This window comes from Callithrix jacchus, chromosome 16 (genome assembly GCF_049354715.1).
Source record: "Callithrix jacchus isolate 240 chromosome 16, calJac240_pri, whole genome shotgun sequence".
Classification (NCBI taxonomy): Eukaryota; Metazoa; Chordata; class Mammalia; order Primates; family Cebidae; genus Callithrix; species Callithrix jacchus.
The window spans coordinates 91,531,106-91,555,406 of NC_133517.1; the positions used below are offsets into that span (position 1 = coordinate 91,531,106).

At 34.8% G+C, this 24,301-nt stretch overlaps 1 protein-coding gene across 6 annotated transcripts in view; it reads right to left on the reverse strand.

The window, feature by feature from the left end:
* ZFPM2 (zinc finger protein, FOG family member 2) overlaps positions 1-24,301 on the reverse strand; it is a 473,192-nt gene that overhangs the window by 340,061 nt on the left and 108,830 nt on the right. For all 6 annotated transcript variants that reach the window (XM_078353386.1, XM_008983372.5, XM_078353388.1 and 3 more), the window contains one exon: positions 16,710-16,811. In XM_078353386.1, the coding sequence (XP_078209512.1) occupies positions 16,710-16,808 (99 nt within the window). In that variant the 5' untranslated portion in view covers positions 16,809-16,811. The remainder of the gene's footprint in view (positions 1-16,709; positions 16,812-24,301) is intronic.

A 24,301-nucleotide genomic window follows, 5' to 3' on the forward strand; every position in this document is an offset into this window, starting at 1 on the left:
TATTTTAGGGAAGGAAAAACAACTCCAGTTAGGTAGGGAAACTTCAAAATATGGTAGCAAATAATAAGTGCCACAATGAAGAAGAGCCCATTGTATGAAAATGGTGACATACACACAATCTCTGGAGTCCAGGCTGCTTAATTTTGATTCCAGGATTAACTGCTGTGTGACTTTAAGCAAGTTCCTTAACATTCCTATGCCTCAGTTTTCTGATAGGTCAAGATGAGAATAGTACCCCTAAAGTTACTATGGGGAAAACAATGAGAATTGATTCACTCTTACACCTCCCATGCCTGTAACAGCAACTGGCACACAGTAAACTCTCAATACATATTAGATACAAGAGATATGAATGAAAAAGAGAATGCCAAAAAGATCACAGAAGGGAAGCATTTCCAAAAAGTAGAACGTTACGACCTCAACATTAATCCTAGATAATTGTTTTTTGTTTTAATCATTTCAAAAGAATAACGCTCTGAAAAATAAATGTTTTAGGGCCTCTGATTTACTAAGTTTACCTTTAAGCCCTTTTATTGGAATGATTTAAGATTTCTGAAAATGACTATCAATGAGCCTAACTGGATAAAATATCCTGAATTCTATAGATTTAATATTAAAAGCCCAAAGGAATTCAGGAGTATTATTAATTCCAGGAATTTTAAACCATGGTTGAAATATTTCATGAATTTTTATAACAGTTAAATATAATGCCATCTTCATTTTACTGTATTTGAATATCTGACATTTAAAGTTTTTTTTGTTTTACCATGCTTGCTTTAAAGGTAAAGAACAAGTCAAACCCAGAAAGCTGAACTGACTAACAATCTCTTTTTTAATTTTAAAATGTGCTAAAATATTCCACTATATATTAATCATGAATTATTGACATGAAATATTACCCTTAAGCTATGTGAGTTTCTAAAATAATTTATTTCCATTTTCTATAAAGCTATTTTATAAGAAATTAATTTTGCCACATAATTGTAATTATGATTTTTTATAAGTGAATAATTTGAGCTTTTCAAAAATGTCTACTTGTTCTTGATAATCAAACATTTTTCTATTATCCACACCAGTATGTCAGATATCAAAAAGTGCATTATACACGGTTGAGAGATTTTTAAAATCTCGTATTTTAAAATTTAATGTAGAATATAAAAATAATTGTTACATATAATAACTTAAAATAGTTATTTTTTCCACAATGCACAGAGCATTTTTTTCTTTATAGAATAATAAGTAGTTCATTTTGTACATATAACCATAAAAAAAACAAAAATAAATTCCCCAATTATGCCTCAAGTAAAGCATCTTCCTTTTGAGACCTTCTTTTATCCCCCGAAATTCTCCAGGATTTGGAGGAGCCAGGAGATCCGTTAGATCACTGGAGTCCCAGCTTTGCTTGCTATGTTTTGGTGTCACTATTGAAAACCTTTCCTGCATAAGAAAATTGATTTGCTTTCTCCACTAAGGTGATACCCAAGCAGCTTCTGCTCATAGACGACCTTAGGCTGCAGGGTTCCATTCACTTAATCAACACTCACATCTCAGCTTAGACATTCTCTCCCAGAGCGGGACCCCAGGGAATGCTATCTGGTCCCAGAGGATTTAGATTCAGGAACAAGGGCTGAGGAAAACCCTCTCTCTTAAACCCCAAGGCCTCAGTGTTGAGTCCTGGCTTTATCTGCCTTTCAGAAATCTTCCCTTGGTGTCTTCTCCCTGACAGTAGACTTTCATTAAAGCCACCCTAATCCACTCCACTATGGACTGAACTGTGTTCCCCCAAAACTCATATGTTGAGGCCCTACTCTCCAATGTTAATCTCTTTGGAGGTATAACCTTTAAGGAAATAATTACAGTTAAATGAGATCACAAGGAGAGAACTATAAGCCAATAGAAATGGTATCCCTGTAAGAAGAGGACCACATACCAGGAGTTCTCACACACACAGAAAAAGTAAGGGGAGTACGTAGCAAGAAGTCAGCCATCTGCAAGCTAGGAAGAGGGGTCTCCCTAGAAAACAAGCCTACTGATACATTGATTTTGGACTCCCAGCCTCCAAAACCATGAGAAAATAAACTGTTGTTGGTTAATCCTCCCAGTCTGTGGTATTAAATGCTAATACATTCCCCAAATTGGGGGAAAAGTAATGGAGTTTGGTTGACCACCACAGAAAAAGCCCCTAAGGTATATATGCTAATCAGTCTCTTACCTCCTTCCAGGAGGTTCTGAGATTTCCTAGATAGGGAGTGTTTATCACAAAGTCGCAGAGCTCCCCCAACCAACCCCCACCACCACACACCCAGTTTGGAAGATTTTGGTTCCTATTTGCATTATATTTGCATAATTAACAAGAATTACTCAGCTGGGTGCACTGGCTCATGCCTATAATCTTAGTACTTTGGGAGGCCAAAGTGGAGGATCACTTGAGCCCAAAAGTTCAAGACTACAGCAACATGGTAAGACCCCATCTCTACAAAAATAAAAACAAAACGGAAAACTAACTGGGCATAATTTTGTGCACCTGTGGTCCCAGCTATCTGGAAGGCTGAGATGGGAGGAAGGCTTGAGCCCAAGAGGTCAAGGTAAGCTGTGGTTACACTACTGCAAAATAGCCCAGGTGACAGAGCAAGCCGGTGTCTCAGATAAAGGAAAAAGAAGGGCCATTCAAGTGACTTCTTTGATAATAAGAAAACAGTTTGTAGAATATTTTTTCACAGCATTAGAATTGGTGAAATAATTTCTTTAAAGTTTTTTCCTTTATCAAACTTTGGAGAAACTGTTACTTTAATCATATTACTATAATTATTGTTTAATGGCAAGGGGACTTAATGTCCCCCTTATTCAATTTACAGAGTTAAAAAAAATGTTCTCTATTGAGGAATATGGAAAACACCAAATTAAAAAAAATAGGTATAACTAAAAGAGCAAAAACCCTAAATATGGAAAATGCTTTCTTCTCTGTTTTTTTTTCTTTTGGCTTGCTTTTAATTGCTTTTATAGAGAAGATATAAATAAAAGTAATGTAAAATGAAATAATGCATTGCTTATTAAAAATACATATTGAAAATATGCACTGTCAGTTTCAGATGCTCAATCATTTTTATATTACTTGGCTTACAGCCTACTTAATTCTGTAAGTGACAACAGGTCTCCATCCCTGGTAGACTATGTTTGTCTATTTGTTGTTTTCTCTTTAGTTTGTATTATTAATACAGTGTTCAAAAATATAACAATCTTGATTGATTAATATGGAAAAGGTAATAGGGAAACAACAAATGAATTTGTTAAAATTTTATTCCATCAGGAAGGCTTGAGACTGTCTTTATATGGAGTGTAACATTCATTTCCACTGATTCTCTGCCATGAAAACAAAAATGAATATTTGGTTCTTTGTGTATTTACCCAAAGACAAACATATGTTTAAGACAAACTGTGCTCTTTTCTTTGCTTCCTTGTATGTGACCATGTATTACATTTTTAAAATTTGAAAACATTGAACAGTTTGCAATTTTCTTTTAACTATACCCAATATACAGCCCATAGGAATTTTGTCAAAAAAGGACTCTGCTGTAGGCAAGAAGTTCAGAGGACATCCCTTGAGGCTTCCTTTCTTATTCACTTCACACTCTCCAAAATCCTCCAGGAGTCAAGGGCAAAGACAGCCTTACTTCTGAACACCAGGAAAGACCAGTAAGGCCACTGGAGGCCCTGGTTAGATTTCTTTGCTAACCTTTCACCAAACGCTTTTATTGTCCTCTTTATATGGTAGGTAGATGTAACGCACCTTCAATAGGCAACCTCATGTCTAAATCTGGAGCCCCTTTTGTGCCTCCCGGAAACTGACCACCCTGAGGTCTTTGTCACTTTTGGAGGGTAAGGCACCAATTCACTATTCCAAAAATTTGTAAATAATGGGAAAGATCCATTTATCCTCCCTTTGCTTTAGGAACAGTATTTAGGGATAACCAAATCATGGACGAGGGAAAGATTTTCAAAGGATAATTTTAGCTAATAAATTCAGAAAAAAAAAATGACAAAATGTGAAAACTACCATTTTGCAAATCCTATAGATAAAATGGATCCCGGCAATAATTATTAGGGAAAAATTGAAACTACAAACATTGGATGAGACTGATGACACCTTAATCACCCGATACACTGTACTATCACTACAAGTGTAACTGCAGTGATAATACATCATACACTTGTGCTGATAGCACATTGGAGCATCCAATGGGGCACCCAGCCTTTATGTGCCTACTGATATAAAGCAATAAAAAGCACCCAGCGATTAGTATGTAGTATTGATGCCTATCATATCGAACCTGAATTTACTCAAGGATCTAGATTAACAATCAATTTACAAGAAATATGGGGTATCAAAGAACATGCTACACAACACAACCAGGATGCAATCCACCAAATTCAGAACATGAAAAACACTCTAGGACAAATGAATTGATGTCAACAAATAACTGTGTGCATTGGGCAGGGGGTTGGCAAGTGTAGGGGGAGAGAAACTGCTATCCATTCAAAAAGACTTAAAAATCAGGTAAACCAATATGTGGATCTTTCTTGAATCCTGATTCCAACTAACCAACCATAGAGACATTTTTTGACATAAGTAGGGAAGTTTGAAAATGAATTGAGTTTTCGATAATATTAAGAATATTTTTACATGTTATATTGATATTTTATTGTTATACTGATATTTAAAATAAAAGTCCTCATTTATTAGAGAGACTATCAAAGTACTTATGAGTGAAATAACATATTTTTTAAAATTCACTTTAAAATAGACATTTTGGGAGGCCGAAGCGGGCAGATCACTTGAGGTCGGGCGTTCAAGACTATCCTGGCCAAAATGGTGAAACCTTGTCTCTAAAAATACAAAAAATTACCTGGGTGTGATGGTGCACTTAGGCAGCTGAGGCCGGATAATCGCTTGAATCCGGGAGGCGGAGAATGCAGTGAGCTGAGATAGTGCCACTGCATTCCAGCTTGGGTGACAGAGCAAGACTCCATCTCAAAACAACAACAAAAACAAAACCGAAACAAACAAACAAACAAAACAATAAAACTCTAGAAAAAAAATTAGCAGGAATTGATGAAACCAGATTAGCTAAAAGTTAATAACTTTTGAGTATGGTCAATGGGTACATGGGAATTCATTGTAGTCTTCACTTTTCCATGATGCATGTTTAAAACTTTGCATATTCATTTATAAAAAATAAAAATAAAACAAATTAAGTTAAAAATGATTGGTCCTCATGGAAGTAATTACTGAATCTCTTTCCACCAGATTGGGTTAGCCCCACCACCAATAATATAGTTTCATGATATCATTTAAGTTACTTCTACAGAACAGCTATCACATAGGCAATATCCACCCAAAAATTATTATTAATACAGTCTTCAATCTCTTGTCGAGCATAAACTGTCTGAAGTTGAGATCACTCTGATTTATTTATTGCTGTATATCCTAGGGTCTAACACTGAGTGTTATATATACTTGATACTAAATATATAATTGAAAACATACTTGCCCAACTAATTTTTCTGTGTAGTGAGTCAATATTACCATTCTAGTAATTTAGTTCCAAATCGATGGCACATTAATATCAAATTATATATATATGCATCTATTTTATTTTTCATGATTTTAAACTACTTCTAATGCATATCACTATGTTGATCTTAACTTATATTCTAATATCACTTAAGTTCTTTTAAAAAACAGACAAAATAAAAACAAAACAGGTTTCTTTCTTTCTTTCAGTTTCCCAGATATGAGAGTCAACTTATTCTTACATCAGAGCACAATACTGGGACAAGGAAATCAATCGATGCCAACGATCCTTGGTCCAATATAAATTATTTAATGCATACTTTTTGAGTTTTGTTTGTTGTTTTGTTTTGTTGTTGCTGTTGTTTGAGACAGAGTCTCATTCTATTGTTCATGCTGGTGTGCAGTAGCAGGATTAGAGCTCACTACAGCCTCAAATTCCTAGGTTCAAGCAATCCTGCCTCAGCCTCCCAAGTAGTTGGGACCTGAGGTGCCAGCCACCACATCTGGCTAATATAAAAAAAAAAAAATTTGTAGAAATGGGGGTTACACCATGTTGTCCAGGCTGGTCTCAAACTTCTGGCCTCAAGGGATCCTCCAACCGAGGCCTCCCAAAGCACTGGGATTACAGACATGAGCCATTGTGCCTGGACAGTACACACATTTTAATAAAAGAGGTTATGGCAAAGATATTTCTTATATAACAATTGCTACTGACTGGTAGTGTCTCTGTAAAGTGCCCTGTTGAGATGAATTCTAAGCTGAATTATGGTTCGGTGGGAAAGAACACAGTAAAAACCCTGTTAATGGACCCAAACTACAACTGGGGTGGGTAGTAGTTATCTAATCAACATAGTCAAACCATAGAAATATTTTTAGAATAGCATTATAAGCATTATATTTTACTTTATAATATACACAAGCATCAAACTTTTATACAGGCTCTAGATATTTTATTTGTATATAAACCAACCAACTGGTGTTTCACTTGTATAAAGAGCATTCACATCATTCATGTGTGATTTCTAATTTATTTCATTAGAACAGAGGATGTAAATGCTTTTGCTTGCAAAGCTATTTGACATTTCTTTAATTTTTTTTATGATTTTTCTCCAAAATTATTCAAAGTTTTTTGACCATACCTACATTTTTTAGTGATTTTCATTTTTTCCAGTCTTTCGAAGGTTTCAACATAGTTTTCATAGAAACAATATATTTTTTGTGGACATATTTTCTTAGTTTAGACAATATTTAAATAAACTAAGAAGTGTAGTAAAAAGGATGCCTGGGAAGCACACAAGTGACTGCCCACATAGTTTCTTTCTACTCCTGGCTCCTGTATCAGTTTGCTAGGGTGGCCATCACAAAGTACCACAAATTGAGTGGCTAAAATAACAGGAATTAATTGTTCCACCGTTCTGGAGGTTAAAAGTCTAAGATCAAGGTGTCAACAAGATTGGTTCCCTCAGAGGGCTATGAGGAAGGATCTGTGCCATGCCTCTCTCTTCTGGCTCCTGGTGGTTTACTGGCAATACTTAGCTTTTCTTGGCATGTAGCAGTATCACTGGGATCTCTGCCTTTGTCTCCACACGGCATTCTCCTGGATGGTCTCCCAAAGAAGACCAGTTATATTGGATTAAGGGGCCACCCTACTTTACTACGACCTTATCTTAACCAATTATATCTTCCACAACCCTATTTTCAAAGAATACCACATTCTGAAGTACTAAAGTTAGAATTTGAACATATATATTTGGGAGTACAAAACTCAACCCCAAACAGCTTCAATCAGTAAGTTTTAGAGAGGGATGGAAATCATAGTTTAGTTGAGGGAGCTTCTACTGTAAATAATGTATTAGTGAATTGTCATATATTTTGAGGACCATAAGATAATTATAAAATTTGACACTGTATCCATTTTCCAGTAGTGTGGCTCACAAAAAAGTCAGTGCAATGAAAGGTCCAAAGAAAATTTATCTCAACTTCATTATCTTTAACTTGAATTCCACAATTTATTATAAATTGTTATTTACATATTTTTCTCAACTTATATAAACAAATTAGGTGTTTGCAAACCCTAAAACAAGTCACTATCTAAATATACTTAGTTCCCATTCTTATACAGCTGAAGAAGTATAAATAATCATAACAGTAATAATAAATTTGTATACTTTACACAGTTCTTTATGACTCAAAGACATTAGCTGTCTTCCAAACAGTGACACAACATTCTTTTTTTTTGGGGGGGGTTGTGTTTATGCCTGTCCTAATTCTATATGAGAATGCAAACTGGAATATAGAATAAAATAAAGAGAACTTTTTTACTGTGTTCATATGGCATTCTGTTCTACAAAGAGTCAGGCTTTCATCTTTTAATCCGATATCCACTTAACTACACTACAGAAGATTTATTTTCTACCCCCTCTTGTTTCATAAAGGGCTCAAAAGTCTGTATCAGTTTTTGACACTTTGTTATAATATTTTTCTGACCCCCCATACACACACATGTGAGCACACACACACACATACACACATACTCCTCTCTGCCTCATTTTCATATGGACACAAAGCATTGAGATAAAATGATGGTTCATTATAGTGGTACAGAGCTCTTATCTTCATCCGGCAAGAGTCATTTCCTTCCAAAGATTGAAATGCAAATGTGAAAATTAATGATAACTGCATTATCTGATAGCAGAGATAATACCAATTCACTGTCAGAGTAATACACAGTCATTCTAGGATTTCCTCTGCTTCTCACAATATTCTTCTTACTGTCAGACTATATCTATGGTTAACTATGTTTCATAGGTTTCTGTTAATTTACTTCAAATGGCATTTCCCAGATCTTATATCTACCACATTTTCCCAATCAAAAAGGAAACGAAATCAGAACTGTAATCTTCAAGCCCTTCTTTGGACGAGTAAAGAGAGGGGAAAAAGCTGTATCATTAAGTATGTGCTTCTATCTCATAGTGGTCTTCTGGTTACCGTTTCACTTTATGCAAAAGTGATCATCTTACTAGTTTAATTTAAAATACAAAGCAGAACTTGCCATACCCGTAAGGTTGAACAGCAATTACATAAAGCAACTTATTTACAGATTTCTTGACCAATTTTTAGTCAAGATGCAACAAGTAGACAGATCTGATTTTGACCTAGGACATTTATTTTTGAAAATTTATTTACATTAAAAATGCTTGAATTAAATCATGTTTTAAGTCAGATGGAATAGATCACATCTAACATGATGACTTTTACATTGCAAAATCATTTTGCCAAATTACCTTACTGAACTAATGTTTAACAAAGACTTATTACATGTAAGGCATTGTAATGGCTACATAGGTACAATTGCTAAAATGATACTAAAAGTAACATTAAGAGTAATTAAGTGAGCACTTAAGAAGCTCTTAGCATCATGCTTTAGATGTACAATCTCATTAAAGAGGTAGTTATTATTATTAGCCCTATTTTACAAACAAGGAAACTGAGGCTTTGGAGTGTTAACAGCTTGCTCAGTCACAAAATTGATTAGTGGCAGAGGCAAGATATAAACAGAAGGAATGTTTTTGGTCTTCTTCATTCATTACATTATCCCAAAATAATTTACCTTTGATGGATAGTCTAATTTACCTATGTAGCAGCAAGTTTTAATATTTGATAATGTATAATACAAAAAATTACTAATATTAATTCATCAACCATCAAAATACTGTTTGGGTTTCTTTTTTGCTTTTATAAAAAGAACCCAAAGCTTAACATTTAAATATTAAAATCTATTTAAACAGAGGCATACACTTATCCTGGAAAGTTTGAATCAAAGAATCTCAGTATCTGCTCAAAACGTTATACCTGTGTATGTCTACATTAACACAATGCTATTGGGGGGATTTACATGTACTTATTTGCATATTTAAGTAGTATGAGGTTTTCCTTTGTTAGAGTCCCTGAAAGTTTCAATTATAGCTGCTATAAGCCTGATGGTAAGACCAAGATTTCATTCAATATTGTACCAGACAAATCAGATTTTCACTATTCCCGAGCGCAAAAAGAAGTAACCATGTTTTAACAAGCTAATCTAGAGAATTAGCATACTGAAAGTTGATATAAGTAAGCTGTGACTTTTAAGATGCTTGTTTCATAAAGGTAGATGACAGATTTATAAAGATTTACCTAAATTTTCTTTCCCTAGTCTCCTTCTAAATACAGATACATAAAACATACTTTGGTTATGGAATGTGGTTCTTAAGATTGCTAGGGATGTAAACACTGTTTTCAAAAATAAGGTCAACATTCTAAGGTCAACATTCAACATTCTAATTGGTCAGTCTGAAAGGACAGAGGGAAAAATGTTTAACAAAGTTCAGTCCTAGGGTAAGGGAAGACCACTTACATTTAGCAAGTCCTACTCTCTCCCAAGTTCTATGCTGGACACTTTGTAAATATCATCTCTTTCAAATTGCATCCCGATCATAGTTATTTCAAGGTAGCTGTTATTATTTATATTTTACAGATAAGGAAACTGAAACTTGGACTAAACTTCTGCACTTAACATGCCAGAATCTAAAATCTGTACGCTTCATTCTGTAGTTTAAATCATGCCCCACTCTCCAGTCTATGAAATGTTTAATTATTGCATCAGTTATTCAAATATGGAACATAAATAATTAAAGAAGCCAACAGCAGGAAAATGACATTAAAAAATGAGAATATGGGAATGATCCAAGATGGCCGATCGCTAACAACCCGGGATTGCAGCTCTGAGGGAAGGCGCAGAGAACTAGAGGACGCCACACTTTCAGACAAATTCTGGTCGCTCATGGAGCAGAAGATCCCCCAGTGGAGGAAACACACGGGTGGCCAGCGCGACTCTCGTGGCCTGCGCAGCAGTTCTGCCGGCACCTCGGCGCGGCAGCTCTCGGAGCAGAGTAAACGGGACTGGTTCCCCTTCTGACCGAGGTTTGGAGCCCCAGGAAGGCAGAGTCGCCTACTACAGACACAAGAAGGAAGCCAGACAGGAGAATCCTGGGCAGAAAAGCACCATCAGTTTTAACGCCACTGCTCTGGCCCTGGGAACTAACAACCTGGACATCCACTCAAGAGACCTAATCTGAAAGTTGGTAATTTCAAAGACAGGAGAATAAATTTACAATGACGGGAAGAAGCCAGCATAAAAAGGCTGAGAATACTCAAAGTCAGAACGCCTCTCCCTCTAAAGATGATCACAGTTCCACATCAACAATGGAACAAGGCTTGATGGAGAACGAGTGCATCCTGATGACAGAAACACTCTTCAAGGAATGGATAATAACAAACTTTGGTGAGTTAAAAGACCATGTTGTAGCCCAACATAAAGAAACTAGGAACTTTGAAAAAAAGTTTGATGAAATCCTATTGAGAATAGACAACTTAGAGCAGAGTATGAGTGAAATAATGGAACTGAAGAATACAATACAGGAACTCTGAGAAGTATGCACAGGTTTAAACACTCGAATTGTTCAAGCAGAATAAGGGATATCAGAGGTCAAAGTCCAACTTAACGAAATAAAACGTGAAGAAAAGATTAGAGAAAAAAGGATAAAAAGGAATGAGCAAAGTCTCCAAGAAATGTGGGACTATGTGAAAAGACCAAATTTATGTTTGATAGGTGTTACCTGAATGTGACGGAGAGAACGAATCCAAGCTGGAAAATACGCTTCAGGATATTATTCAGGAAAATTTTCCTAAACTAGCAAAGCAGGTCAACATTCAACCCCAGGTAATACAGAGAACACCACAAAGATATTCCTCAAGAAGAGCAACCCCAAGGCACATAATCGTTAGATTCACCAGGGTTGAAAAGAAGGAGAAAATACTAAGGGCAGCCAGAGAGAAAGGTCAGATTACCCACAAAGGCAAGCCTATCAGACTTATAGCAGATCTCTCAGCAGAAACTCTACAAGCCAGAAGAGAGTGGGGGCCAATATTCAACATCCTCAAAGAACAGAACCTTCAGCCCAGTATTTCATATCCAGCCTAACTAAAGCTTCACAACTGAAGGAAAAATAAAATCTCTTATGAATAAGCAAGAACTCAGAGATTTTATTACCACCAGGCCTGCTTTACAAGAGCTTCTGAAAGAAGCATTACACACAGAAAGAAACAACCAGTATTAGCCTTTCTAAAAATACACCAAAAAGTAAAGAGCACCAACATAAAGAAGAATTTACACCAACGAATGGATAAAACAGCTAGTCAACATCAAATGGCAGTAACCCTAAATTTAAATCGACTAAATCCCCCAATCAAAAGACACAGCCAAAACCCAATGGCATGTTACATCCAGACCTGTTTCACATGCAATGATACACAAAGACTCAAAACAAAGGGATGGAGAAAGATTTACCAACCAAATGGAGAGCAAAAATAAATAATAAATAAATAAAAAGCAGGAGTTGCAATTCTCTTATCGGATAAAATAGATTTTAAAGCAACAAAGATATAGTGGTAAAAGGATCAAAGCAACAACAAGAGCTAACGATCCTAACACCCAGATACGAGACTTAGATTCAATGAGACAGAAAATTAATAAGGATATCAAGGACTCGAACTCAGATCTGGAAGAAGTAAACTTAATAAATATTTATAGAGCTCTCCACTTCAAATACACAAAATATACATTCTTGTCAATACCACATCACACCTACCCATAAGTTTAAATGAAACATTGATTGGCCATTATTAATACCCAATTTTTTTCAAAATAAAGCAATATTTCCATTTACTCTCCCTCTTTCTCTTCCTCTTTCTTCCTCTCCTATAATTATTTTTTTTTCTTTCCTTCTCTCAAAAAAAAAGAAATCAACTTGTAAACCTCTAGATCCAGGTTGGCAATGTCTCTCTCATTGCTTGATTTTCTTCCTTCCCTTCCCTCCCTCCCTCCCTCCCTCCCTCCCCGCTTTCTTCCTTCCTTCCTTCATCCCTTCCTTCCTCCCTACCGTCCTTCTTCCCGCCCTTCCTGCTTTCCTCCCCCCCCAAAAAAAATGAGAATATTGACAGCATCATGCTACACCTTGAATTTCTCTCAAGTACTTTTAACATTACAATAAATGCAAAATAAATATTTATTGAATAATTAGATGTATAAGAATATTGGTAAACTGAAGAACTTGTGAGAGTGATAAAATGTAAAACTTGTAAGGACTATCAAAGAAAAGAAACAATGTTTACTAAAAAGAAGACAGATGATATAAATAAAATATAGGCAAATAAAGATGAAAAACCAGACGAGTGAAAAGCAAATGCTTTATGAATTAGATTCCAATCAAATAAGTGTCCAAGTATAATTTTAAAAACAAGAAAGAACAATTACATTTAAAAATAGATGTTAGATATACTGAAACAACAAGATAATTACTTTTTTTTGAGACAGAGTCTTGCTCTGTCACCAGGCTAGAGTGCAGTGGCTCAATCTCAGCTCACTGCAACCTTCGCCTCCTGGGTTCAAGCAATTCTCCTGCCTCAGCCTCCCGAGTAGCTGGGACTACTGGCACGTGTCACCACGCCCAGCTGATTTTTGTATTTTTAGTAAAGATGATGTTTCATCATTGGCCAGGATGGTCTTGATCTCTTGACCTTGCGATCCACCCACCTCAGCCTCCTAAAGTGCTGGGATTACAGGCATGAGCCACTGCACGCAGCCGATAATGACTTTCATACTGGCCTGACCCTTACTAGCTTACTGTGTGTCCAGCTTTTTATTCAAACCATGAAAGATTCCTAGGAACTTGAAGTATACTTAAATAAGAATCAGAAACATTTAAACATGAAAGAATTTCAGCACAGAAATGTTTACATGTAAGATAATTTTCTTAAAGACTGTTTAGGTTCCACTTAATCATAACAGCTAACAAAGGTGTGCGCAATTGTCATAACAAAACTTATCTTTTAGTTGAATAAATTAAGAAAAAATATTTTACACTGTGGAATTTGCATTTGATAAAATGGAACACTTCAGACAGGAGTTGATTCATTACTGAACCGAGCCATCAAGAAAGGTTGTGGAGTCATCTTCAATCAAACTCTTTAAAAAAAAGATAAATCCTGGTCCATCTTAAATGATGTCAGCTCTATGCCTCAAATTCTTTAGATAATTTCCCTGTCCTTTGATTCTGTTCTATTTTTAGAGAAGGGTGACTGTTAGAACTGACGAGGAGAACCTTAAAATTAGAGAAGACCTTGAAATCCAAATCTGTTTCAGTACCTAATATCTTAATCAATAAAATTTGTGACTAAACTCAAAATTAAATTAGCATAACAAAACTTTTCTCTTTATTTAATCAGATATATTACTGGGCATTATAAACTCTGAGAAGAATGTTAAAAGGTTCTGCTTCAAGACTCAACAATTGCAAAGCCACAATAATTATCACTTACATTTTATGTGTATGATCTGATTTAATTCTCTATGAACTGTTAATATTATTTAAGTTTATTACAAATGAGAATATAGGCAATGAGAGAGTAGGTAATTTGCCAAAAATCTACCAGCTAGTGAGTATGAAATCCATAAGTGAACCTAAACCCATGGAATCTAAAGCCTATTTTATTTTTTATTATTTCTTAATTTTTGTGGGTATATAGTAGGTATATAGATTCCTGGGGTCTATGAGATATTTTGAGACAGAGAAACAATATGTAATAGTCATATCAGGGCAAATGAGGTAACCATTAGTAAAGCTCATTTTCCAATATGTTGGAAACAGTCAATAAAGTTGCACAATTTTATCTCCTGACTTTAGTTGAAAAATCCCAATACTATTTCATAAATAACAAAATTTGCAGTAGTAATGTCAAAGTAATTGCTGTTTATGCCGTAGCAAAAGCACAAAATACTCCCCTAATTTCTCCTGAATCTCCTGATTAAAGGAAATTAATGAACACTCTACCTTGAAAAGTAAATAGATATTATTTTGTTATGAATCGACTTCAATTCAGGGAGTTTTATAATAATAAAACCCTTTTTTGGCTAAATATCTATAGAGAAAAAAAGTTATTTATTTTATAATAGGCAAAGAAGAAATTTTTTGTAGGCATACCTGCTTAGAGATATATATTTTCTCTCTAAAGTTTTAACATAACCACATGTGCCCAGAAAAGAGTATAAAGTTTTTTTTTAAACCAATGTCAACTAAATAAAAACGTTAAATTGAATATATAAAATAAATTTAAATAAAAATGGAAAATTATTCATTTTGAATGACAGCATAATTCTTCACCTTGTTCCCTTTCTCTCCCCCTCTATTTTTTAGCCACAAATACAACTTTATTTCTGGAAAAGCTTCCTGGAAAAGGTAGCATTGGGTGTACAGCATGTAGCTGGCATTTTATCCCCTAAAATTAGCTTATGTACTCCTGAGACGCTGGAAAAGCTATGGGCCCCAGATATAAACAAAGATAAAAACCTACTCCCTACAAAGCTTCTCCATCATGAGTAAGCCAGAATGTACCTTTTTGCAAACAGGCATATCTAAAAGGCCATCTAAACTAATTTTAAATGTAAAAACACTTGTATATAACATATACATACTCAATTCCATGAATGAACAACTATAAGAGGCTGGGCACAGAGGCTCATGCCTGTAATCCTCCTGCTTTGGGAGGCTGAGTTGGGCAAATCATTTGAGCTCAGGATTTTGAGACCAGCCTGGGCCACAAGGTGAGAGCCCAACTCTATAAAAATTATAAAAATTATCCAGGTGTGGTGGTGCATGCTTGAAATCCTAGCTACTTGGGGGGCTGAGGTGGGAGGATCACTTGAAGACTGGGAAGTGAAGGCTGCAGCAGTGAGCCAAGATCACACCACTGCACCCCAGACTCGGCAAAAGAGTAAGACCCTGTCTCAAAAAAAAGAAAGAACTATAAGATATATAAGTTGACTCACTGTTTTTAAGTTAGAGGTAACCTCCGTGACAGAGTCGAGATGTTCTGAAAATCTTCCTGTTTTTTGCTATTTTCTTTTTGTTTGTTTTTTAATCATGGGAGTCCTTCCCCACATTGAAAAGAAGCATCATGCAATAAGGTGAAAATGCCAGAAGGCTGTATTTTTCTTCAAACTCTTAAAATGTGGTAATAAGCTACTTTAAATATAATGCATTTTTGATCTAAAATCTTGTATAGTATTATGTTATACTATATAGAATACAAACATTTGTGTGTATGATGAATAACATTAGAAATGACATCATAATAATCAGATATACTGTATCTTCATTTTTGTTTGCATTATATTTTCCAGCTGCTGGTTACAGAAAATTACTGCTGGAGTTCCTCTCTTCTTCACGTACAGCAGAGAGCAATTTGCAAAGTCATGCAAGGGTGAAAATGTGATTGAAATATAGGGATCTTTCTTAATGAAAAATGTTACTGCTTTGGAAATTATGGCTAAAACTATTTCAGAACTCACTTATATTCTTAAACCTTATGACATAATAGTCTCCATTTATAAATATACTATCAATTGTAAATTACTTGGCACCAAATATAAAGGCTTTTTTCTGCAGAGTTCTTTTGACTGTTATATATTTACATAAATTTATTTTGGTATGGTCGAGTATTTTGATCGGTTTTTGTTTTTCTTTAGATGATTAAATGTCAGGATCTTTAAAATCAAATTTAATTTTACTTATCAAAGTGAAAATGTTACCAAAACCTTAAATCAAAGGGGAGCATCTTTTGATATTTTCTAAACTTCTAAATATGTACTGAGGTTGAACCTATGACTTAAAACATGACTAAATTTAAAGTGTTAGTTCTTTGAAGTATTATTGTTTCTTGTTTGTAAGCTTTAATATCGTGCCCAATTTAAATCTGGACGTTGCTTAAAGATCTTTTGTTCAAAGAAGAAGCAAGGAGAACTTACTAATTTTGCATGAAGATGAAAGAAGAAAATGACAGAAACTTCGAGCAGAGGAAACACTTTGGTTTTTATAATTTAAATAACAAAAATCTAAAAACTTTTTTTAAATAATAATCTTTAAACTCTCATATAAACAGCACATATAAAAACATTTTTTGCAAGCTAACTAATGTTCAAGGAAAAAAAATGTGTATTTCTAACAGCAGCAAAGATGGTTGAATTTTAAATTTTCTCTCCTACCTGGTCCATCCCAGTCGTCTGTGTCAACTCCAGGTTGCCCTGGTTTCTCCGACTGTGTATCCCCATCTGATTCTGCTGTCTCCTGGATTCCTTCATCATCACCTGGAAAACACCAACACAGAGAGAGAAAGAAAATGAGCAAAGCCCTCTACTTCACATTCACATCCTCATAAAGGGCTATCCTTATCATATATCTAATTACAGGTTTGTTATATATATTGTCATTATACTAATAAATGTTTGTAATTATTTTGATATCTATTGTGGCTTCACAATAAAGAAAATCAGTCATTATCAATAAATGAATGAAGTTAAGTACTATAAACAATAAAGCACATTTCCATGTAAATTTTCCTTTGGAGCTATTAATATATATAAGAAGAAAATCAAATTGCAGTTTATATTTTTTCTGGTGTTTTCAATACAGAAAAACTTAACTCATTTATTTCCAAATTATAATCTCGCTAAAGGCAAGATGCAGATAAATAAATATCACAGAATAAGACATACTTATGGTTTTGGTTGAATTTAGATTACTTTGAAGAACATTTTTATATTTCCCCAGCTTTATGCTTTTATATTTCCCCAGCTTTATGCTAAGACTTGGTCTTATTTGTTTTAAGAATGTAGTATAAAAGCCCATAATTAAATGATTAGCCAGTGACTCAATTCCTCACAAAGAAACTATAAAGATATACTTTTGCTTGAGTAAGTACAGCTAGTTTCTATGATTTTATGCCATCATTTTCACATTAAAAAGGCAGTAACATCCTGAGCAAAAATATAGTTACGATAAAGGAGAAACTTTAATGATACAACCATATTTTAAAAGTAAAATGTCTAATTAATGAGTACCTTCATTTTAAGTGATAATGTAACAAAGTACGTGCTGTTTTTAAGGAAAAGTAATCCACTTTAATATGATGCATACATAAAAACATTAACTAATATTTTTTTGTCAATGGTAATAAAATGAAAAACAAATAAGAAAATATGAAGACAGAAAAAAATAAATACTAAAATCACAGCAACTATGCCTTGAATTTAATAATGCTAAGATTTTTAAATTAAATTGCTTGCCTATCTAGCTTTCTCTGAAGTATCCAATAACTATTTTCCATATAGTTGCCCAACTCTCTAATACTACTTAAATCTTTATATAATTATACAAAGAAAAAATTGAACTTCTAAAAACTTTCAAAGTAACTTAGGAAATACAGAAGTTTCAGGAAATCATGATTGTGACAAGTGACACGTAACATAATGTTCATATGAGTTTTGAAGTTAAAATTCTGCACATTTTATATTCATTTCTATGTGTAGCTTCATAAAATAAATTTTAAAACTGGAATAAACATAACGAGAAGGAATGTAGAACGCCAGGGTCTGCTCTGTTGAACTCAGTTTACTTATCAGGGAGTATTGATTCTGGTGGATATTAAAGAATAAAATACATAAACCAAATCACTGAAGCCCATGTCTGGAATTGAAAGATTTTTGGAAATTGAGTTATTTTTTCCTTTTGAAACTATCAAAATGAATACCAATGAAATTCCCTCCCTAAAATATTTATTGAGCATTTGCTATGTTAAGGAACTTTTTCTGTAAATATGTTAGTGCATCTACCACTAACATATTTACAGAAAAAGACAGTCCTTTTTTGAAAACATAAACAAAATTAAGGAGAGTAAGTTGACAAATGTAAATGCAAGGTATGATCCAAGTACCATAAGAAAAGCACACAGGCTCAGGAACAATAGAAGGGTTTATCTTCTGTGCCCCGTTTTGCAGGTTACACAGATGCTAGCCCTAAACTAATCAAGTTCCCCTCTGCTTGACTCTACCTGCTCTGGCCCTTCTCTCCTGAGCCTTTTCCCACTTCTCTCAATTCAGAAACTATGGGATGAAAGCCTGGTGAGCAGGAGGTTCATGGTATCTGTTCAGATTGGTCAGATCCCATGCCACACCTGATTAGTCTTTGACTGTCACCCCTGCATATATGTAAGTATTGAACTAATGTCATGTAATTAGCAGACTGGCATAGTTAGAATCACAATGTTAGCTCTGGGGGAGAACCCTAATGTCTCCCGGACATTCTCTGCTTGCCCCGTCTTGCGGCCCTAATCGGCTCTCTTCTTTCTCAGCCCTGCTTTGTGACCCAGGGATTCTGAACTCCTATATGCTCCATCACTGGGGGCTCCCTTGGCCTCTGATGTCTGAGTTCAGACACTAGAGGCAGTGATAGCATGGCAGAGGATCAGGGGCAGGGGAGAGAGAGGTCAGGTACTCCTCCCATATTTCCTTCCTTCCTTATGGTCTTTAGTTGCTAGCAGTGACTACACTGCAGAAATAGAGCTCCTGTTCTATAGTACCCTCCTGCTCCTGCTCCTGCATCAGCATTTTCTCTCCTGTCTTTTGAGATGAGAACTGCTAACAGCTTCCTACTGTGGTGAACCCTTAGATGCTTCTCATCGCTGGCTGGCATCCTTAGTCCCACCCACGCCTTGTATACTATCCCTTCACTAAAATCCCTTTAGTTAAACCCAGTGACCATGCCATCAGTTTCCTCATGGACTCTTACTGATACACTCCATTTCTTCCCAACTTCTTATGCTACTTTTATGATTTGTGGCTAGTCACCATGTATGGAATATTTTGGGTAATACTTTCTTTAAATTGACTCATTTTTAATAACTTATTTCATAAATTAAAAAAACAAAATGTATTTTAAAAACATATATGAAAACAAAAACTTTATCCCTACTACAAAAGAAAATATCACATGCCAAAAATAGAAAGTAATCATAAAAACAGGTTCAACAAAAGTACAGGTAGTATTATTAAATGTTAGCTACCATGTCTATTTAGACTCTGAGTTTCTATCTCATTGCTTTGTATTAGAAAGAGTAGCAAGTACTAGGGGAGTATTTAAGTGATAAATGATAATATGAAGTTGAGACATTCTCACTGATATACAAAAAATATAAGAAACTTGAGAACTGTCTTACCATTGATTCAAGGCTATGTAATAAACTATCAATGTACCATCTTAATCCTCTTGAGTGCCACTAGGGATACCAATGTGGGGAAATGTTGACCTTTTCAACAATTAATTTTTCATGGAGACTAGAATACACATAATTATTTACCACTTAGGTGAGTGACCTTTTGATTACATTTCCACAGACTGAATGGAGTTTCACTCTGTGAACTAATTCAGGGATGTATACAAAGGAATTGTTCTCCCCAATGGTAAAGAATAGAAAAAGGATTATAAATCTTTCTACTGTAAGGACATGTACTCACGAATGTTCATTGCAGCACTGTTTACAATAGCAAAGACCTGGAACTAACCCAAATGCCCATCGATGATAGACTGGACAGGAAACATGTGGCACATATACACCATGGAATACTATGCAGCCATAAAAAATGACGAGTTCATGTCCTTTGTAGGGACATGGATGAACCTGGAAACCATCATTCTCAGCAAACTGACACAAGAACAAAAATTCAAACAGCACATGTTCTCACTCATAGGAGGGTGTTGAACAATGAGATCACATGGACACAGGGAGGGGAGCACCACACACTGGGGTCTATTGGGAGGAAATGGGGGGGACAGTGGGGAGTTGGGGAGAGGTAGCATGGGGAGAAATGGCAGATATAGGCAGCAAATCACACTGCCATGTGTGTACCTATGCAACAATCTTGTATGTTCTTCACATGTACCCCAAAACCTAAAATGCAATTAAAAAATAAAGAAAAAAATACACCCTACAGTTTTTAAAGAGCATCCACTCCTCCCAAGCACTTTTCTCATTCCTTTCAAATCTGGAAACACAGGGATTTGAGCAACAGAGGAGACTTTGGAAATCATGTAACCCAAATTAGATCAATTTACTATTCAGGAAATTGATGCACAGACAGATCAATAACTTATCTATGGTCTTACAGCTACCATATTAGTTTCTGCATAAGGAACTTCCTTAAATCTCATGTTCCAGCAATAAGTGCTTCCTACACATTACAGGGGTGGCAGATTGAAGCAGCTTTATGTAAATCTCCTTTCCCCAACAAGCAGGATAGTAGGGCTATGGCATCATAAAGGCCACCAAGAACAAAAATTTGTACAAGTTTATAAATTAAATTAGGGTCCTCTAACTGGTAGTTTTGCATTCTTTCCAAAACATCCTTTCTCTTTACATCTCTCCTCCAGTTGAGAAGAGAACCACAAACACCTGAATAATAATCCCTGAGCAACCCAGTAACAAGCAACCATGAGGCCACACTGCTAAAAATTATATATCCAGGGGCCCAGATAACAGAGAATAAAATCTAAGTACAATCACTTTGGGAAGTTATTTTATATTCCAGTATTAACTGTTTTGTCCTTACATTCACACAAAGGAGTAAGTCTTTCTGCATTTTACTGTTACATTTTAGTTATTGGAAACATATGGTGCCATGTAAAATTCAATCAATAGTTAACATTATCCACACTTATTTTTGAAAATACACTAAGAAATATGAAAAAGCAAAACAAACAAACAAACCCAGTAATTTCTGTTGAGGACCATATATTCTACTTGGGGAAATAGGCAATATGCATGAGAGCAGTAGCCACTGAAAAAAACCTAGAATTAAGATAGTTCATGAATAATTCCAAGTGATAAGACATAAATTATAGAAAGTTAGACACTGGAAGCATAAAAAGAGACTGACCATGAAGAAGCCATATAACAAAATTTGGAGTTCTACCTTCATGTTTAATGCAGTGAGAAACACTGGAGGCATTTCAGTCAGGGGTGGGATATGACCATGTGACACAAATACAGTAATCAACCCATATTTACTAAGTTCCTGAGAACACACCTTGTCAGAATTCTGGTCTTTTGAGTTCTCCGTTACTCATTCTGTAACAACACTTCATGTCTCAGACATTCTTTCTCCACATTTTTGTGAGACCACAGTTAAATCTACCCCAAAATATTTTATTAGGCAAATTACATATTTTTGGAAGAAAAAAATAATAAGAGAAAAAATAGAAAGGAGTGTATCTGGAAGAAAACATTGCTTAACCTTCAGTTATCACCAAAATTACAACTTAAAGAAAATGATCCAGTTGAAATGTTCACCTCTGTTAAACAGAAGTGAGATACAAAGTGTCCTTTATTAGTTCATTAAAGCACTGCTTTTTTAGGGCCAGGCACTGTATTGGGGACTGAGAATATAAAACAAATGACTTCTCTCATATATCACATATAGACCAATATCAGATATAGACAGATCAATAGGGAATTACAAGCTGGCGCGGTGAGTGCTTTGAGGGGAGAAGTTCACGTTGGGACAAGACCAAACAAGCATGACAACAAACCCAGGTTTGATGCCACAGAAGTTTCTTGGAAGAAGAAACCAATAAATATCTGAAAATTTGAAGATGTGAAACTAAACTCTGTAGGTTTTATAGCCTGAGGCTATATGACCAGAAACAATGATTTTGTTTTTGAGACAGAGTCTCGCCCTGTCGCCCAGGTTGGAATGCAGTGTCATGATCTTGGCTCACTGCAACCTCCACCTCCAGGGTTCAGCAGTTCTCCTGCCTCAGCCTCCTGAATAGCTGGGATTTCAGGCATGTGCCACCATGCCTGGCTAATTTTTGTATTTTTAGTACAGACGGGGTTTCACCATGTTGGCCAGGCTGGTCACCAACTCCTGACCTCTGGTGATGCACTCGCCTTAGTCTTCCAAAGTGCTGAGATTACAGGGGTTAGCCACCTCGCAGAGCCAAAAACAATTTTTAAGATTAAAAATGGTAGACACCTTTATAAAGAATTCCATGAGGAACATATTATGGTAATTAAGTTATTGTGCAGGAAATATGGCAGCTTGAAGGTGCTGAAACTAGGTAGTTCAATGATATAAGAGTATTATCCAGAAGAACTTATCAGATGCTAAAAAAGTAGTTTGAAAAATACTTCTACTGTCTAATGGCTGACTGAGTGAAGTCTTTTCCTTCATTCAATATATGCCAAATTTACCCATGATTCATTCTCATCCAGTATCCGACAGAAAAAGAAAACAGCAAGATTGAAAATATTGTAATTCAAACTATTAAGTGGTTGATTGAACTAGTAGTTTTGTATCATTAAAAAGCTTTCATTAAATGTCACTTAACTGCCAAATCAGAACTGTCAAGCTGAGATTTCAACTTGGTAGAAATACTCAATATTGATAAGCTAGATTCATTGAATGATTTGCTCTAATTTGTTTCATGCATTACAAATAGAAATATTGAAAATAAGTATTGGAGAGTATTTAAAGAAGCACTACAAAAGTAATTAAGTATACACATTTAACAGCTCAAAACAAATTACATTTTGTACTTACTTTAAGCTACTTTATAAAACTAGGTAAAATGTATGCAATATATATCACATTAATAAAAATAAATTCAAAGAGAAAAGAATAAAGTTTCTAATTATTTAATCATATTTTTAAAAGAAAGAATGCAAATAAAAAAACATAAAGATGACTAAAACAAAAGAATTTTATACGAAATGATAATTTTGGACATAGAAAACAGGATGGATCAGAATTTAATTGATATTCATTCCAATATCCGCCATATGCAAAATACTGAAATTATAAAGATGAATAAGGTATAGATCACGTCATCAAGATTAGATTCTATATTAAATCTAATATATAGATTTATATTATATGTACCTAACTGCTCAGCACTAGGTACATTGCTGAATGCTTTACAAACATCACATCAACAGTTCTTCCATGTATTAATATTCCTGCAGTTCAGAAAAATGAACTGAGGGGGAGAGATGTGGAAATATGCCCAGACACACTACTAGTAAGTGGCAGAACCAGTATTTGACCCCAGGTTAGTCTGACTCCAAAGACCAGACCCCTAACCTATTAGGACATTATAGTCAAAATCAACTACATGGCAAGCAACAGAGGCAGCAAGATGTAATCTGACAGCTGATTTTTCCTTACCATGTTTAAGCCCATTTCTTCATTAGGCTTGCATATTAAAATGAGATGTTTAATGGATTGGATCTTCATATGCGCTATATTTTTCCTAAGGTTTACTATTTTACTTGGCACTTAGTAAAACCAACTACAGACAAATGTTAATCAGTTACCATTGCTCACTGACCAGTTAAACAATTAGATTTTCATTGCATTCTTTTTACCATAACATAGTGCATTATCATTACATTTGCTAGCTAATTGCTTTCAGCACGTTCTATTAAATAAATAAAATATGTCACAATTTTCCAACTTTTAGATTCTTCATCTTCTAAGTTTATCTCAGAAAACTCGTTCTCATTTTTATGGTAATGTTTTGACATAATTCATTTTTAATCATTTTTATTAATGAAAAATAAGTGATTAAAATAATTAAATATAAAATCTCTGAATTACTTTTAAGAAACTATTTTTTCCTCACAATAGAGACTTGCTTCTTTTCTTCCAATATATTTATTCTCATGGAAAAGTTATAAATAGAACTTTATTTTGATATTAACCCAAGCTTCTTCCTGGTTTAAATGAAATTGACTCTATTGCCA